The sequence below is a fragment of the Odocoileus virginianus genome, chromosome 2 (assembly GCF_023699985.2).
Source record: "Odocoileus virginianus isolate 20LAN1187 ecotype Illinois chromosome 2, Ovbor_1.2, whole genome shotgun sequence".
Classification (NCBI taxonomy): domain Eukaryota; kingdom Metazoa; phylum Chordata; class Mammalia; order Artiodactyla; family Cervidae; genus Odocoileus; species Odocoileus virginianus.
In genome coordinates, this window is record NC_069675.1 from 93,784,388 (window position 1) to 93,801,874 (window position 17,487).

At 54.5% G+C, this 17,487-nt stretch overlaps 1 protein-coding gene across 2 annotated transcripts in view; it reads right to left on the reverse strand.

The window, feature by feature from the left end:
- ENG (endoglin) overlaps positions 1–12,759 on the reverse strand; it is a 31,493-nt gene extending 18,734 nt beyond the window's left edge. The window contains exons 1-2 of one of the 2 annotated variants that reach the window (XM_020874950.2): positions 12,331–12,759; positions 3,909–4,051 (exon numbers count right to left, since the gene is read on the reverse strand). In XM_020874950.2, the coding sequence (XP_020730609.1) occupies positions 3,909–4,051; positions 12,331–12,397 (210 nt within the window). In that variant the 5' untranslated portion in view covers positions 12,398–12,759. The remainder of the gene's footprint in view (positions 1–3,908; positions 4,052–12,330) is intronic. The other variant, XM_020874951.2, reaches the window with a different exon arrangement.
- Between the last annotated feature and the right edge of the window lie 4,728 nt (positions 12,760–17,487).

Sequence of the window (17,487 nt, forward strand, 5' to 3'; positions counted from 1 at the left end):
CTCATGTAGCCCTCAAATCTGGGGGAGCAAACTCCAGCCTTGTAGTGTCCCCTCTAGAGGAAAGGATAAGAAGGAGCCCCATCCAACCCTGGGATGAAGCTCAGTGCATTTGGGCAGGGAGTTCTGGAGTCCTGGGTACCCAGGGCAGGGACTGGGGAGGGATGGCAGAGGGGTGCAACTGGAAAAGGGCCAGAGAGGGGCTACACGTTGTAGGTCCCAGGCAAGGGCCTCCTTGCTTAAGTCTGAGGACTGCACTACCTTCCACAGCCCTTCACAGGATGGCCTAGAGGAGCCCGGGGCCCCCTGCCTTCCCTCTGCTTGAGCAACCTTGTCTGCTCCTCTGGCAGGAGGCAGTCAGCACCAGAGCCCTATGAGTTCCGTCTGCTTGGGGGTAGTGAGGCGGCGTCAGCTCCCTGAGTTTGCCCAGAAGCGGGGTGAATCAGCGGCTGTCTCGGCTCTGCCCTGGCTGCTTGGGGTTTGTTAGGAGGATAGCAGATCAGTGCAGTTGGCCTGCCGGGAACCGCTGAGACACCAGGCCGGTTTCCTGTCTCCACGGGTCAGGATGTGACCCCGGGCCCCCTCCCGGAATCCAGGCTCCGGCCTGCCCTTCGGGGACCCAGTGAGATAGAGCCCCTGCCCAGCGGCCCCCTCATCTGTCTGCAAATGTCCCGAACACACACACACACACACACCACACACACACACACACCCTGAACCTCTCGTTCCTGAGGCTCTTGGCCGCCACAGCTCATGTGCCGCCCACCCACAGGAAATCTGAGGATTCAGAGGCCACGCGGGGATGGACGGGAAACTGTTTCTCTGTGCCAGGGTTTGCAGAAGGCAGCCATAGGTCGGGAGGGATTGGGCTGGTTGCTGAGACAGCCGCCACCCACGCCACTGCTGCCAGCTCGTGTTTCTTGCCTCTAGGCCTTTGCTCAGGCAGTGCACTTTGCCTGGAATGCCCTTGACGCCTCTCTGTCTGGCTCAACACTTGGAGTCATTTCCCTACTGCCCCTTCCTTCCACATTCAGTGATCATCCTCCCAGGGCCCACAGCCCCTGGCATCCCCTTCCCTCCACTGCCAAGTTCATCACTCAGTACCAGGGCTTGCCAAGGCCCACCTCTGCCTCTCCTGCGAGTGGCTCCAGGGCTGTGGCCAGATTTGCTTTTTCTCTGCACCATCAAGGCCCAACACAGGCTGGACACAGAGCAGGCAACTGGCGAGGACTGGTTGTGGGGAGCTGTTGGACTGGAAAGCCCTTTCTTGGTGGCTGCCTGGGGGGGAAGATGCCCTCCAGGGAAACCACAGTTCTTTCTGTGTTATTGCAGTAGGTCCGATGGGACTGTGGGCTTGACCCTTGGGGCAAGAGAGCCATGAGCATCCAGCTCCAGGAGGCTAGACCTCAGCTGCCCCTCTGCAAGTGCATCCATAGTCCCTGCTTTAGCCACCTGGTAGCAGTTGCCTGTGAGGATCCAATTAGCTGAGTGATGTGAAGATGCTCCGTACATTGCAGCATGTCGGGCCGAATGAGAGTATTAACATGAGAGACATAGATCCCACAGAGGAGATGTTATAACAACAGGCACAGTTATTCTAAGTTAAGTAGAGGCTTTGGGCAGAACCATGCTCAGTATGTTGCCTGCATTGCCCCCCTGTATTCTCACAGCCCCCTTGTGAGGTAGTTATGGTCATCATCCCCATGTTTTCTGTGGAAAACCTAGGCTTGGAGAGGTGGCCCAAGGTCACGTCCCTATAAGGGGTGAGGTTCAGTTCAAAGACAGTCTTGCTTCAGAGCCCATGTTCTTGACTTTCCAAGTCACATAGCAATACATTCAGTCATTCATTCATTCATTTGTATACACAGTCACTGGTGCACATCAGGGCCTGGGCCAGATTTGACTATTCCGTGATTCTTTGGTGAGTCCCTGAGCCCAAGAAATATGTGTCTATTGGAGCCCGGAGAGAAGAAGCCCCCGTGCCTGCCCAGTGCAATATGAGATGCTGGCCAGTGATGGATGCAGAACTGGGGCCCCCATCTCCCAAACCCCAGCTCTTTCCATCACTCCCTCAAACAAACAGGCTCAGCAGTCCTGGAGCCTGCAGCCTGGTTCCTTGAGTTAAAAGCTGGACACTCCATGGACTGAGTTCTCTGGTAGAGGCAGAAGGTGACAAGGAGATTCTGTTGTCATGAGCTTAGGATAACAGGTTACAGCAGCATCTGGTCGTGCCCCTAAAAATCCTCCAATGACTGTCACTGTTCACAGGATAAAGGCCAGGCCGCTTGCTGTGGCAACAGGGCCTTGTCAATCTCCCCAGCTGTGCCCCGAGGGGAAATGTATGCTCACGCTACAGCAAGCCACATGATGCTGACCCCAAACGAGGCCCCCCTCCCTGCCTGTGCATTCACTCTGTGCGTTCACTGTGTCCTCTGCTCAGCCCCATGGCCTCCTTCACTCTGTGAGATCTGGCCGTCCTTAGCATTCTTGCAATCTCCAGGAAGCCCTGCCTAACCCCATAGCAGCCCTGTGCTCCCTGAGAAAGTTCCAGTCACCTGGGTCCTGGCTGTCTGTCTGCACATCTGTCTCCCATGGGCCTGGGTGCTTGGCTGGGAGCTTTCTCTGACTCTAGCCCGCTACTGAGTGATTGGGGCTGGGGGCATCCCAGTCACCCAGGTGAGGCGCCAAGACCTGAACATCTGAACAAACAAATGAACTCGCAGAGGGCAATCTCATTTTCCCTATCATTACCAAACTTGAAAAAAAAAAGTACAATGGCTATCGAAACCACATAACTTGTGTTTGGCTCTATCTGGAGCCTGGGGATTATCAAGGCCCACAGTCCTTGTGACAGGCAGGGTGGTGGGGAGCAGGGCCCCCTGATATTGGTGGTCTGGGCACCATCTTATCACTGCACAAACGCAGGGCAGCCTAACAGTTTCAGGGACCACAAGTTCACCCCGAGCTGACACCACTAAATCGCTATCAGGACCTGAGGCTGCATGGGCCAGGTGTGGTCACCAGCCCAGGAGGGCCAGGTGCCCCCTGAACACTGAGATCCACTGGGGAATCCAGGGGACGGCCTAGTTTGGAGTCTCCGGGGATCTAGTGAACTCTGACCTCAGACATATTACTTCACATTTCTCAGCCTGCCACGGGTCCCTCCTCTGAAAAATGGGGAGACAGACCCCTGACAGACAGGCCCTTAAGAGGCTTAATACATGTAAGGTGCTTAATTCTGTTTCTGGCACTTAGTAGGCCTACCACAGTACCTAGCACACAGTAAGTGCTCGATAAATGTGTTATTAGTATCAGGAGGGACCTAGACAAACTCATGGTGGGCCTTCTTGGTGAGGAGAGGAGAGTCTCAGAGGTGACGTCACCGGCTTCCAGACCCTGACCCAGTCACAGGGGTTTGATGAGTGACATTCCAGGGAGGGAAGCACTTTCTCAAGGTCAAGGCTGCCTGGAGCTAAGCCATATCCACTGAGAAGAAGTGAGCTCCCGTCGCCAGAGCTGCACAAAGAGCTGCTTGCCTGGCTCTTTTCCACTCCTCCGCTGGTCAAACCCAGCCCTTCCCACCTGGGTCTTGTGCAGTTTGGGCATTATCAAGTCTCACAGTCCTTGTGGCAGGCAGCATGGTGGGGAGTAGGCCACTCCCCCCGATATTGGTGATCTGGGCAACGTCTTATCACTGCACAAGTGCAAGGAGACCTAACGGTTTCAGGGGCCTCAAGAAGAAGATTACTCCCAGAAATGCCTGTGCTGACAGGCCCTGTGAGATGCCCATGTTACTATCCTGGCAGGAGCCCTGGTGAGGACTCAGCCACTACCCCAGGGACTGAGTCCTCATCTCATCGGCCCTGGACCATCCTCTGGGTCCCCACCCTACCCTGCCATCGGGTACTCACCCCTTGGAACGTCAAGAAGAGAACATGGACTTCTAGGGTGGCATCGGGGATCTGAGCCACACAGCCCTCAGAAACCTGGCTCATTTCATATGTCACCTTGGAGTCCACAGGCTGTAGGTCACAGTAGAATGTTTCTGCAAGACCTGTGGGAAATCACAGGGGGAGAGAGGGACAAGTTAAGAACAAGGTGGTGACAACTGCTCTCACTTTCTGAATGCCTACTGGGTGCGTGGCACTGTTTAAGGTCTTTATTGCATTTTCACAGCTACTTTACAAGGGGTGTGTGTGTGTGTGTGTGTGTGTGTGCGCGTGCTCAGTCACTCAGTTGTGTCTGACTCATTGCGACCCTGTGTAGCCCGCCAGGTTCCTCTGCCCATGGAATTTTCCAGGCAAGAATACTAGAGAGGGGTGTCATTTCCTCCTCCAGGGGATCTTCCCAACCCGAAGTAGATATCATTATATTCATTCCACATATGAAGAAACTGAGTCTCAGAAGTGAAAAATTTCTTACCTGAGGTCACAGTGCTAGTAGGTGTAGGGTCAACAGATAAAATGCAGGATGTCCAAATTTGAATAAATAAATATGTATTTAAAGTATAAGCATATCCCAAACATTACATGGGATATACTTAGACTAAAAATTTTTCGGTGTTTATCTGAAATTGAAATTTCACTGGGCATCCTATATTTTCATTGGATACCTGTGGCAATGCTAACAGTGTGGCAGGGCCCACAGGTATACGCACCCAAGCCTCTGGGCTGGTTCGCTCCAAAGGATCAGGAGGCAAAACTTCCCCTCATGAGCCTCAAGGAGGCTTGAGAGTCTCCTGGCCCCGGCGGAGAGAGCGAGCCCAGGTTCAGAGGGCAGGGCCGGAGTAGGCCACAGAGCCTGCTGCCCGGAAACGCAGGTCCTGAGGGAAGGGAATGGAATTTCACCCCGACCCAGCAGAGGAGGAAGAGGAAATGAGGCCCCTACACCTCGTCCGAAGGAATGTGCCGGGGAAGGGGGGGTGGGCTCCGGAGGAGGGAAGGAGGACAGAGAAGGGGAGACTGTTTGGAAGTTTGTGTCTCCATCTTGTCGCGCTCACTTCCTGTTTTCTTGGAGATCAAAGATGGGCGCGGAGGGCCTGGCCGCACGTCCAGCCGACGCCAGCCCAGAGGACGGGGCGGGGCGGGGGGAGGCTTCTTCCGAATCCTGGGCTATTGGGCTGGCTTTGGCTTAACCCGGTCTCCTTGCCTAACTTTCCACTGGTCGGCTCAGGGCCCCGCAGAGGTCAGAGAAGGACATGAGATGGCCGCCCCCCACCACCACCACACCACCCGCCAGCAACCACTTGGGAAGGATAAGTTCAGGACAAGAGCATGTGGCTTAGAAGTCCTCGCCCTGGCCCTGTGCTGTGTGCTGGGCGCCCCAGCGTGCCTGTGGATTAGGGCATTTTGGTTGAAAGCCAAGGGCCCTGGAACCAGGCTGACCTGGGTCTGTGTCTGAGGAGGCCCAACACTTACTAGCCTACGTGGCTTTGATCAACTACTTCACTTTGGGCTTCGGTGTCCTCTGTGGTAAAAGGACAACAAGAATAGAATCCACAAAACCATAGAGGTGGTTGAGAGAACTCCATGAGACAAAGCGTACGGCTGTTTGTTGCTGTTTTTACTTTTGGCCACACCGCACAGCCGGTAGGATCTTAGCTCCCCAACCAGGGATCGAACCTGAACTCCCTTGCGGTGGAAGCACAGAGTCTTAACTGCTGGACCACAGAGGTCGTTCTTTTGATTTTAATTCTTTGATTGACTTCGGCCATTGGAGAACAGTTGCTCCAAGATGGGTGGTGAAGTGGTGGGACAGGACAGCTTGCAGGCGAGGGGCCTCAGAGAGGGAGGTCACTGGTGTCTCAGGCTCAACTAGACTCAAGGCCTGATACCTTTTGCTGCCGTCCCCCCTACTTGGGGACCCACCAAGCCCCTCGGTGCTCCCCACCCTCCCCCTGACCCTGTCAGTGAACACAGGCTTCTTGGCTGTTACTCAGTCCTCCTGTATAGATGGGAGACTGCAGTCCGGAGATGCAGGATGTCCAGAGTCACACAGTGCACACAGCTGACCGGGCCGGGCTCGGACCTACCTCTCCCCTCGCAGCCTGGGGTCTGGTCTGTAGATTAGCCCAGCGCCTTCCTCCTTCCTTCAGACTTTCCCTGCCCCCTCCCCAGACTTCCAGGAACCCCAGTTCCTCCCGGATCACTGGGGCCGCCTGGGGCCACCTCCTCCATGCCGTCAGCGGGAGAGGCCACAGGCCTGGCCATTATGTAATGATCAGATAACAGGCCAGGCTGGGAGATCAGATAAGAGGTCCATTTATTTTGGGGCCTTTTCGAGTCCTGGCCGCCCCCACCCCGCAGACGAGAATGGGGAGACAGGAGGGAGTGTGACGCCCGGGGCCTGTCTCCCGGAGCCGGAGGCGGGCCCAGACAAAGCTGAAAACAATCCCCTGGCACCAAGGGAAACTCCTGGGACCTGGGTTGGAGGAGGCCCCGCTGGGGGCCTGGGTGACCGGGTGAGTGAGAGACCCAGCAACTGGGGAGCCACCTCTCCAGCCCAGTCTGCTCCCTCTCCTCCCCCACCCACGAGCGCAGAGCCACTTCGGAGGCTTTCCAAACGGCCACCCCCAGCACCTAGGGAGGTCAAGAGGATAACGGTCAAGCAAAACCAGCTCTGGAGCCGGACGGTATGAGCAAAATCCCAGCTCTGCCTCTTGGAAAGCTGGGCACCGTGAACACTAGCCTAACTTCTCTGAACCTCAGCTTCCCCCTTTGCAAGACAGCTGCCATCATGTTTCCTGGGCATCAGGGACTGTTTAGAGGCTTTGCATGAGTTCATTCATTTGATGCGTGCAGCAGTCCTACAAGATGGGGACTGTTACTCTGACCATTTGACACAGGGGGAAACCAAAGGTTAGGGAGAGGCAAGAATTTGGAAAAGATCCTGATGCTGGAAAGATTGACGGCAAACAGGAGAAGAGGGTGACAGAGGATGAGATGGTTGGATGGCATCACCAATTCAATGAGCATGAATTTGAGCAAACTCCAGGAGATAGTGAAGGACAGGTTAGCCTGGAGTGCTGCAGTCCTTGGGGTTGCAAAGAGTTGGACATGACTGAACAGCTGAACAACCACAGCAAGAATTTGCCTGAGGGCACCCAGGTGTTAAGTGGCAGGGTTCATGCTGGAACCCAGACCATCCAGCTCTAGCACCCAGCATTCACTGCACAGGCTGTGTTAGCTGCAGGAGGTAACCCGCGTACAGATCCTGGTATGCAGTAAGTGTTCTGGACACAGAGGCCGTGATCATTCTATGAAACCGGGGCAGGTCCTCTTTGACATTGGTCTTTTCTGCTTTTTCTCTTCTTCTGTCACTTAGTCACCCTTTGCTCCTTTCAGGATCCAATCATGGCCTCAAAGATTTCCCTGCATCCAGCCCAACCTTTGCTCCCTGGGCCTGGCCACCAGCAAGACCTCAGCACTCCTTTCCCCAATCTGTCCTGGGCTGCTGATGTCTCTGGGTTAAGGCCACCCTCCACAACCTAGAGTGGAGTTAAAAAGTACCAGGATCCAGAACTTCCCTCGTGGTCCAGCGGCTAAGACTCTAAGCCCCCAATGCAGGGGGCCCAGGTTTGATCCCTGGTCAGGGAATTAGATCTCACCTGCCGCAATTAAGAGTTCCCATGCCACAATTAAAGATCCCACATACCGCAACTAAAAAAAAATTAAAATTAAAAAATTTTTTAAAATTAAAAAATAAAGTGCAGGGATTAAGAGATGTTGAAGGTTCAGATCCTGATTCTGTTCCTTTCCAGCTTCCTTTCCATGCCTCAGTGCTATTATTTGTAAAATGGAGTGGTCGTAGTCTAAATACCTTCCTCAGTGAGTTGGTGGAAGCATTGGTAAATTGACACATGCATGGTGCTAAGCAGGATTCCTGCTCAGGAACTGGCAACCGTTGTCAGTTATTTATGTCCCTCAGCAGGGAGTGGTGAACGTTTCCACCAAACACACCTCATTCTTTTCCCTTTCTGCCCTCTCTCTGACCACTTCTTTTCAACTCCTATTCATCCTTCAAAACCCTGTTGGGAAAATCTTCTCATCAGAACCCATCCAGTTGTGCTCTAGGTGGGAGATCCACCATAGGTGCAGGAGAGAAACCTAATGCGCGGGGTGAGACAATTTGGCAACACACAGAGCCTATCTTCCCCAAGGCACTATGGTATATGGTTAGGTCCCAGGCTCAAGCCCCTGTTGCTTGTTTCTGAGCTGTGTTACTCAGGCAAAGTCCTTCACCTGCCAGCGCCCCAGTCTCCTCAGCTGTGAAATGGGGGTAACAGGAGTGCCTGCTTCATCGGGCTTTTGTGCAGATTAAGTCAGTACGCATAACAGGCCTAGAGCAGTGGTCTGGCCTTCGTCTCCACCCTTGTCACAGGTATTGAAGTCAGTTCAGTCCTGGATGAGGGTCCTCTTTAGCCTCCAGAGCTGATGCCCCAAAGCTGGGGCTGGAGCTAGAAGAAGGGGCTCCAGAACAAGGGTGATCAGTATTCCAAGCCCCCCACATCCACCCAGGCTACCTATGGCACAAGAAAAAGAAGCTGAGTCGAGTGGACAGCTTGGACCTGTCACTAGTCCTGAGCCTCGATTTCTTCATCTGTAATCTGGGTATAGAGACAAAGGGCTGCCTGATGCACTGGAGACACAGAAGAGATGATCCCTCCCACTCACCCTGATTCCTCACCAGGCCCTTGAGCAAACAAATAGACCAAGCTTGTTCTCTGAGGGGCCAGCACTGACTTAATGGTGCCCATGAGAAATTGAGATCAATTCTTTCTCTTCCTTCGGGGCTTAGTGTTACCAACTATCTGGCTGAAGTGAAAACCTTAATTAATGGTCCTGCCCTCACCGTACCCAAGGAACCTCTGTCTCCTGGTTCACACAGCTCCTGCTTCAACCTACCTTTCCCCCTGGCAAACGAGAAGCTGCCCCGAATGCCTACTCTAGGGATGGATAGCTGTAGGCTGTGTCCTGCATCCCTAGCCCCTTCTCAGGGGTCACAGGTGGGGAGACCCTCGCACAGGTGGCCAGCAGCACAGAGGACTCCAAGTCACACTTCTACCCTGTCTTTCAGCAAGCGCTCACACACACTTAGGAAACACTCTGATTCCAGCCACCCAGCACGGGCCACGAACCCCAGCACCTCCACTTCTGGGACTCTATCCAAGTGAAATACTCCAAAATACAGGAAAAGGTGCATGTACCAAAAACGTGCTTGGAAGTGGTATTTATAACTGGGCCCAAAGGGGAAACCACCTAAGTATTCAGCAACAAAGGATTCATTAGGGAAACGATGAGATGGCACGTTTAAGGGAGAGAATATTCTAGAACCACGACGGAATGATCATGGAGTCCACATGACAACATAGAAAACTTCTGGGACATAAAAAGGGTATATAAGATTTCCAAATTTGATCCACTTGCATTGAAATTACCTTATAAAGCTAGACAACAGCCAGTAAGAAAGACACCAGCATGCTGACAAAGTCCAAATTAATAGGAGCTGGGAGGTCATTTTCCCTGCTCTTATCTATTTTCTTTGAGGAGCGGACTCGAGTGAATATATGGTTAAATTGCTTTTTAAAAATCTATACATATTTGCTCTTAAAAGAAATTCCAACATGACAGGAAAGTATGTTTTAGAAAGTGAAAGTCCTCTAGAAGAACCTGGTGCTAAAGACAGTGACATTGGGGTTTTCTCTGTGCATATGGTATGTTGCATATGTGCTCAGTCATGTCTGACTCTGCAACCCCATGGACTGTAGCCCTCCAGGCTCCTCTGTCCATGGGATTTTCCAGGCAAGAATACTGGAGTGGGTTGCCATTTCCTTCTCCAGAGGATCTTCCCAACCCAGGGATCAAACCCGAGACTCCTGTGTCTCCTGCAGTGGCCGGCAGTTTCTTTCACTGAGTCACTTGGGAAGCTCACAGAGTGTGTTACTGCTATTTTATTCTTACAGAACTGGAGTCAGTATTGTATGGGCATCTGACAGTGTGCCCCAGACAGACGTCCACAACAGTGTAGATCTGGGAATAGCTTTTTCTTGGTAACGGCTACGTGAAATTCCAGTGCATAGTCAGCTGTTTCACGGAGCCCAGGCTGGTGCACACTGGGTGGCTTGCAGCTGGCCGGTTTTTGTTACAGGCACCTATGGACCATACATCCTTACTGAGTTGGGCAAGTAAGGCCTTGGGGCTGACTTCTGAAGACAAGGATGTTAACACAAGTTAGGGTTTTGAAAGATTCTGCCAAGTTGTGTTCCCAGAAGGCTGGACTCATGTGGGGACCTGTTTTGGTCCTATTTTGACCGCTGGGGTGCCAGCACCTGCCAGCAGGAGCAGATTAATACGTTATCAGGAATTCTTCCAACTAGCTCCTAAACACAGCCATAATTAAGAATTAAATTTTATAACCTTGCAATTAAATAAATCACATATTTTATGTGTAATATATATCAAATGTATACTGTGGTATCAAAAGTCATAAACCCCTAATTATTTTATTCCCTTTATATTATCTGTGTTCTTGAGGTTATCTACGTCTGTCATATCTGGGTGGTGGAAATAGTAGATAAAGCTTTATTATGGCGCAGCCGCCCCAACTCCAAGTCTGCTGAGTTGATAGCTTGAAATCGCCTGGGTGGGAACATTGACACCATGGATATTAACAAACATTAACCCCCAGCCCCCACCCACCTCTCCCACCCCACTGTTGATTATTTGCCAGTATACCACTGCCTTCAATCCTGTAAAACCGGACCCTAAAGAGCTGCCAGTGTCTTTCTCTGATGACCTAGAGGAAGAGTGTTATCAAACTAGAAAGTAGGGGACGCTGGAGAAAGGCGAGATGGCCGGGGGCCTGTCGTGGAGTTCAGGCACAGCTTCTGTCTGAACTGTGTGAACTCAGCTGGCCAGAGCCTCTACTTCCCCTTCTGTAAAATGGGGTGATGGAGGCAGCCATCTTGGAAGATAATTGGGAGCTTATAGAGAGCTGCTGCTGTGTTACTGCCTGATCAGGAGCAAGTGTTCAAAGGAGTCACAGGCCTGGGGAGAATCCCTGCTGGGTCACTTGATGTCTGAGACTCGGTTTCCTGTATTGTCAATGAGGCAGTGGGAAGAGCTTAGAGACCCAGGATTAGGGACCTTAAAATGCCTTGGCTGGAGTTAGGGACTTCCCTGATGGCTCAGTGACAAAGAACCTGCCTGCAAAGCAAGAGACAGAAAGAGCCTCAGGTTCAATCCCTGGCTAGGAAAGATCCCCTGGAGAAGGAAATGGCAACCCACTCTGGTATTCTTGCCTGGAGAAATCCCATGGACAGAGGAGCCTGGCGGGCTACAGTCCATGTTCTTGCAAAGAGTCAGACACGACTGAGCAACTAAATAACAATTACGACAGGGTAGGGTGGGGAGGGGGTGACCATCACTGCTGCTGTTCCCATTCTCACCCCCCACCCCTATCCCTTAAGGAGGTCCTGGATGTGCCCGAGGTGAGGGGGTGTCCACAGGGCTGTCTGGGGGCTTCAAATAAATGAGGGGCAGGGCACAGAGAGGCCCAAAGAGAGTGGCGTGAGCAGCCAGGTGTCCCTGAATTCCTCGCTACCGCTCATCTGGTCATTTCAGAAGGTCGCAGAGGAGATGACCACCTGGAGAAGCCCCCAGGCTGAACCCCTAGTCTGGGCTGTGCCCCCATTCCACACACTTCTTGGGTAGAAGTGGAGGGAGCACCCAGTTGGAGGGATCCAGGAGCCGCTCACAGGTCCCAGGGAAGGTGAAGGAGGAGGAATTTAATCATGAAACCACAACAAACAGAAACCAGCTTGCCACTGACTTTCCCCGAGGGGGCTTCCTTTATCATCCTCTACTCCGCTTAGTGGCCCGAAGGCAGTCCCCCAAGATCACACCACGAGGAAACACAGCATGAGATCTGAATCCAGAGCCCAGGTTCTGACTCTGAGACTGCGCACCCTCCCATCCCACCCATGCCTCAGATGAGGAACTTAAGGCCCAGAGAGGGCAGGGGACTCGCCAGGGGCTGCACAGCACTCTAAGACCTGGGCTTCCTGGGGAGAAACTGGACGTAGTCAGAGGCCAGAGTCAAGGTAAATAACTCGTCCCTGCTTGCCCGAGTCGTTTAGGATGGAAAGTTCTTCATCCTGCCAAACCAGGATGGTTGGTCACCCTGTGACATCTGTCTCGGGCAGTCCAGACCCCCCACCCCCAGGACAGCTCCACTGGACACAAGTCGGGCAGAGGGAGGAGGCCGGGAACACTCGGGGCCTGGTCTGTGCCCTGGGGGCCAAGTCACCCCCTCCCCAGGTCCCTGGACACCTACTTGTGGGGCCGAGGCTGCACACGACCAGCAATAGGGCAACGGCCTGGCAGAGCACGCCACGGTCCATGCTGTCCTCCCGGGGGTCTGCGTGCGGGGCCTTATCCGGTGTCCAGGGGCAGGGCTGCGGACGGGTGCGGGGGCCGGCGTGGGCTCTCGCGGGGACCCAAGGGCAGCAGGCAGCTGGAGCGACGGCGTCCCTGCTCCAGCCTTCTGAGGTGGCGGCCGAGGGGTCAGGAGAAGCGGGCACGGGAGCGTGAGGCCAGGCCGGGGGGTCGCTGGCCCAGCTTTAAGCGGGGAGAGGCTTCAGGGCTTCTGTGGATGGCGGTGGCGGTGGCGGCGGCCCCGGCCTGTGGATACAGATGGAGGCTGGGGTCTGACCGTCAGCTATGGGGAGCTCCGGCTCATCCAGCCTGGCCCGGGGAGGCAGGAAATGCGCTTCCTTAGAGAAGGGGCCGGGCCAGGCGGCCTGCCAGGCGGGGAGAGGAAGTGCCACGAGCTTTGTCGCTGGGTGGGGGGCCCTGGGGCGGGGGTGTTTGTGGGGGGGATAGGCAGTGGGGTGGGAGGACCCAGGCTCCAGGCTCGTCTCCCCACATACCCCACCCTCCCATCCCACCCTCTCCAACGGCTGGCTAGTGGGGTGCATCTGGCAGCCCCGGGGGGCAGATGAAAAGAACCATCCTAACAGCCCACCAAGGGGCACTCTCAGGGGCCAGGCCTGGCCAAGGCCTGGAACTTCATGGGGAACTCAGCTCCGTGAACTCGCTGTCCCCGTTTTGTAGATGAGGGGACAGAGGCTTGAAGAGGTGTGATCACTGACCCAAGAAAATGGTGGAGCTGGAGTTTGAACAGGTCTCCTCGGGCACCAACACTGGTTTCCCTGAGTGTGACACTGCCTGGCGTGCCCTTGTTTTGTAAGCAGGAAGCTTGATGCCCAGGATAGGGAGCAACGCTCCAAAACTGGCACAGCGTGGCAGCTGGGGCTGAGATCTCAGGGCCCTAAGAAGACAGGGGACAAGCCCACTGCCACACAGTCACCCTGGAGGTAAAACAGGTATAACAATGCCTTCCTCGCCAGGCGGTTGTGAGATTTCTGTGGGTCCGGGCACCATAGCACAGAGCTCTGGGCCTGGCACTCAGGAAGGGCTTGCCCATCACGCTCCCCGAGCCTGGGAGACAGTCCCAGAACTGTCCCTTGCTCATTTGCAAACAGTTAGCACCAACTACATGTCCACCTTGGTGCTAGTCACGGGTAGCACTTTAGGATCAGCTCCAGGAGGCTCAGAGGAGGAAGCCAGAGCTGCCTGGAGGAGGGAGCATTTAGGTCCGGCCTATGGAAGTCTGGGCAAGTTGGGGTGAGGGGGTAGAAAAAGGCGTGAGGAGGGCATGTCAGGCTGGGCACCAGCCTGAGCAAAGACACAGAGGCGAGAAGTGGCCTGACAGCCGTAGGTCAAGCAGGGGTGTGCTGGGGACAAGAGAGTTAGAGAGGCAGACTCCGGCCTTGCTCTGGGAGAGGGGGCATTTTTTACATTACTCAGGCTGCACCGGGTCTCAGTTGCAGTGTGCCGAACTTCAGTCTTTGTTACAGTAAGGAGGATCTTCAAGTTACAGCTTGAGAGATTTTTAGTTGCAGCATCTGGGAATCTAGTTCTCTGACCAGGGATTGAACCTGGGACTCCTGCATTGAGAGCATAGTCTTAACCACTGGACCACTAAGGAAGTCCCGGGGAGTGGTTGGCCTTGAATGCCAGGACTTTATCCTGAAGGCCTGGGGTGTCACAGAGGGTTCTAGAGAGAGGGTGCTGGCGGAGTGGGCTTGGAGAGGACAAATTTCCACCCCACAGTGGGGATGGACTCAGGGGCTTTCCTCTTTACACTTGTCCTGGTCACAGATGGAGACACCAAGGCCCAGGGAAGAAGGAGAAGGTGGGAGCCCTGGCTGCCTCCGGAAAAATCGGGGGCCGAGTGGAGCGTGTTTGTGTCTGCAGGAGCTGACCCCCGGGGCAGGAAGGGCGGGTGTGGCTCCTTGGGTGGAGGTGGGGGGAGGTTTGCTCGCCCAGCCCTGCGGCTGCGCGTTCCGTGCCTGGCCAGGCTCAGGTCTAGGGTCACCGGAGACCCATCCCAGCCCCCAGGGCTGCCTGGCTCCAAACTCTGCTCCTTCCCATCTGAGCTTGGAGAGGACGGATGGCCCTGGGTGAGGGGGATTGTTGTCCGGAATGGGTGTCAGGGCATCTGAGGCCATAACGGGGACCCCATGGGAGGCTCCTCTCAAACCTCCCTCCCGGGGACTTTCCTGGTGGCCCAGTGGCTAAGACTCCAAGTTCCCAATGCAGAGGGCCTGGCTTCGATCCTTGGTCAGGAAGCTAGATCCTACATGCTGCAGCTAAGACCCCATGCGGTGAAATAAATAAATATTAAAAAAAAAAATAGAAAACACCGCCCTCCCGTCCACCCTCATGCTGCTAATCCATTCCCTCTCACACGATAAATAGACCCATTGGTTTCTCTAGAAAGCGGGAGAGGCCTAGGTGGACCCAGGATATGCTTGAGGGTGACTTCCAGGGAGAGAAAAACCTAAGGAGGGCCTGGAGCCCTGAGCCCAAGGGGCCGGTGGAGGGAGGAAGATTGGGCACCCAGGGATGGAGAAGGGGCTCAGCCCAAAGCTCCCACAGCACCCTGACGCCCCCACCCCTCAGCCGGTCTCACGCTGTGTGAGTCTCTCTGCTCAACCAGCAGCCCCTCGAGGGCAGGGACTTGGATGTCTCTGCTCCACTGTTTACCCAGCACAGAGCCCAGGAGGACCTTCTGGTCCTTAAGACTCATTGATGAAAAGCATGAAGTTCCCCGGAAGGTAAGGCAGGAGTGGGGCCGGGGTTGCATAGGGAAACTGAGATGCAGAGAGGTAGGCCTTTGCTTCTGTTCCCAGTGAAAGAGGCCAGTCCCCGGGCCGGGCTGCCTGTCCCCAAGGAGTTTCATAGTCACTGTGATACCGTCCCGCAGGCGGGGACCAACCTTGGGTTGGTGCATGCCCCATTCCAGTGGACACATCTACCTCCTCCAGCCCCCAACCCACCCCCAGCCCCAGCCCTGCACAGCTCAGAGAGGAAGGAGCCAGAGGATTCATTCTTCTGGCTCCTTCCCCGCAGGGTCACTGCAAATTGGTGGTCTCTCTGCTCCGGAGGCCACAGCCCTGACCTGGCCCTCTCCACCCAGCCCTTGGGGCTGGGGGTAGTCACGGGTCACGGCCGCTGCCCGCCCCGGGCTTCGGCACTGTCCCTCGTGACTTTCCTACACCCTGCCCACACCTGTGTCAACAGACCCTTCATTCCATTCTCCTCGAATTGTCCCACTGGAGCGTGCCGTCTGTTTCCTGCTGCTGGGGCCCCGACTGATACAGAAGTTTTCAGGTGCCGCCTAGCCACACGCCAAAGAGACAAGCGGCCAATGGCCAGGCGTCTGGGCCAGGCCCCCACCCCGGGTAGGTGCCCCTTCGTCTCCCCTGCTGGCCAGGAAGACCGGGGCTGCAGGAGCGGATGGAGCACGTCTACCCTGGCCGCGAGCCACCAGAGGAATTTCAGGCGGCCCCCAGGGACCCCCCCCACCAGGCGGCGGGCTGTCTCCAGCATCAGCCTGGAGCCAGGAACTGTTGAAAACAGTAGGGCCAGACCCACACAGGCAGGGGAGAACGTGGGTGAGGGGAAAGACGGCACTGGCCTGGGAGTCAGGGTGTCCAGGTTTCAGGCAAGACCTTCACGTGTTGTGAGAACTGAGCAGAATCTGCTGTGTAACTCGGGGAACTCTGCTTGGCGCTCTACGGTGACCTAAATGGGGAGGAAATTCAAAAAAGAGGGGCTATACGTAGACGAAAGCTGATTCACTTTGCTTTATAGTAGAAACTAACACAACATTGTAAAGCGACTATACTCCAGTAGAAATTAATTTAAAAAAATATTCTGTGTCTCAGTTTTTACCTCTGTGCAGTGGGAGGGCAGTCTCCTGGCCAGAAGGAACCTAAAGCCCAGAAGAACAATCGGGATCACCCCACTACCATTCACATGCTTGCCCTGAGCCAAGTGCCACTTCCTGGCCGCTTTAACGGGCTGAGACTGTCGCATCCCCATTTTACAGGGGAGGAAACTGAGGCTCAAGTGTGCAGGACAACAGGGCTGAGGAGGAGGAGCAGAGGCTAATTCTCCTCTGGGCCTGTCCTTCCTCCCTTGACTTCCAGAACATTCCATCCTGGTTTCCTTCCCACCTCCCTGGTTGCCTTATCTGCCTCTTCTCTGGTACCTCCCCATCCTTCCTTACTTGGACCCTGGGTCTCTTCCCTTCTCTGTTTATCCTCACTCTCAAGTCCAACTTTCTCAAATCTTTGTGACCATGATGTCATGTCCTAGCACAAACCCAGGGACTCAGACTCCAATAATTAAAACAAACATTTTGTGAACCTATATATTTATATACCCTTGGGATGGGCATTCACCGTGTTCCATTTTCTTTCAAATACTGATCACTAGACACCCTATTGATCTCATTGCCCACTGTGGGTCTTGGGCATAGAATATAGTGCTCTAGATGCTCGCTACTCAAAGTGTAGTCTTAGCGTCCCCTGGGAGCTTCTCTCATGCTCTGCCCCAGACCTGCTGCATTTAATCAATATCAGGACATTCGCGTGCACATTCCAGTTTCGGAAGGACTGTTCTGGGTCCCCTCATCCAAACAGCTTTAAAGACCATCCATACACTGGCAGCTTCCCTCAGGCTCCAGGCCCCTGATAAGCAGCTCAGACTTCACAAGTCCAAAACTGGGCTCTATTCATCCTCTGCCAACTGTGCCTGCCTTCGTCTCCCCGTCTCAGATCATGAGAGCTCCCTCCTCTCATTGCTCAAGGCTTAAAGATGACCTTGACTCTTTCTGCTACATCATTCATCCAACCTATAAGCACATCCTGTTGGCTCCTCCCCAGGCAAATTCCCATTGTTTGTGGGGCTCCCACCACCCCACAGCTACCGTCCTGGCCACCACAAACAGCTCATGGAATGTAAGAGTCACCACCTCACTGGCCCTCCTTACTCACACCCTTGCTCCCAGCCCACTCTGCACACTGTAAAGAGAATCTGTTAAAACCAAGTCAAGTTCCATCCCTCCTCTGCTCAGCGC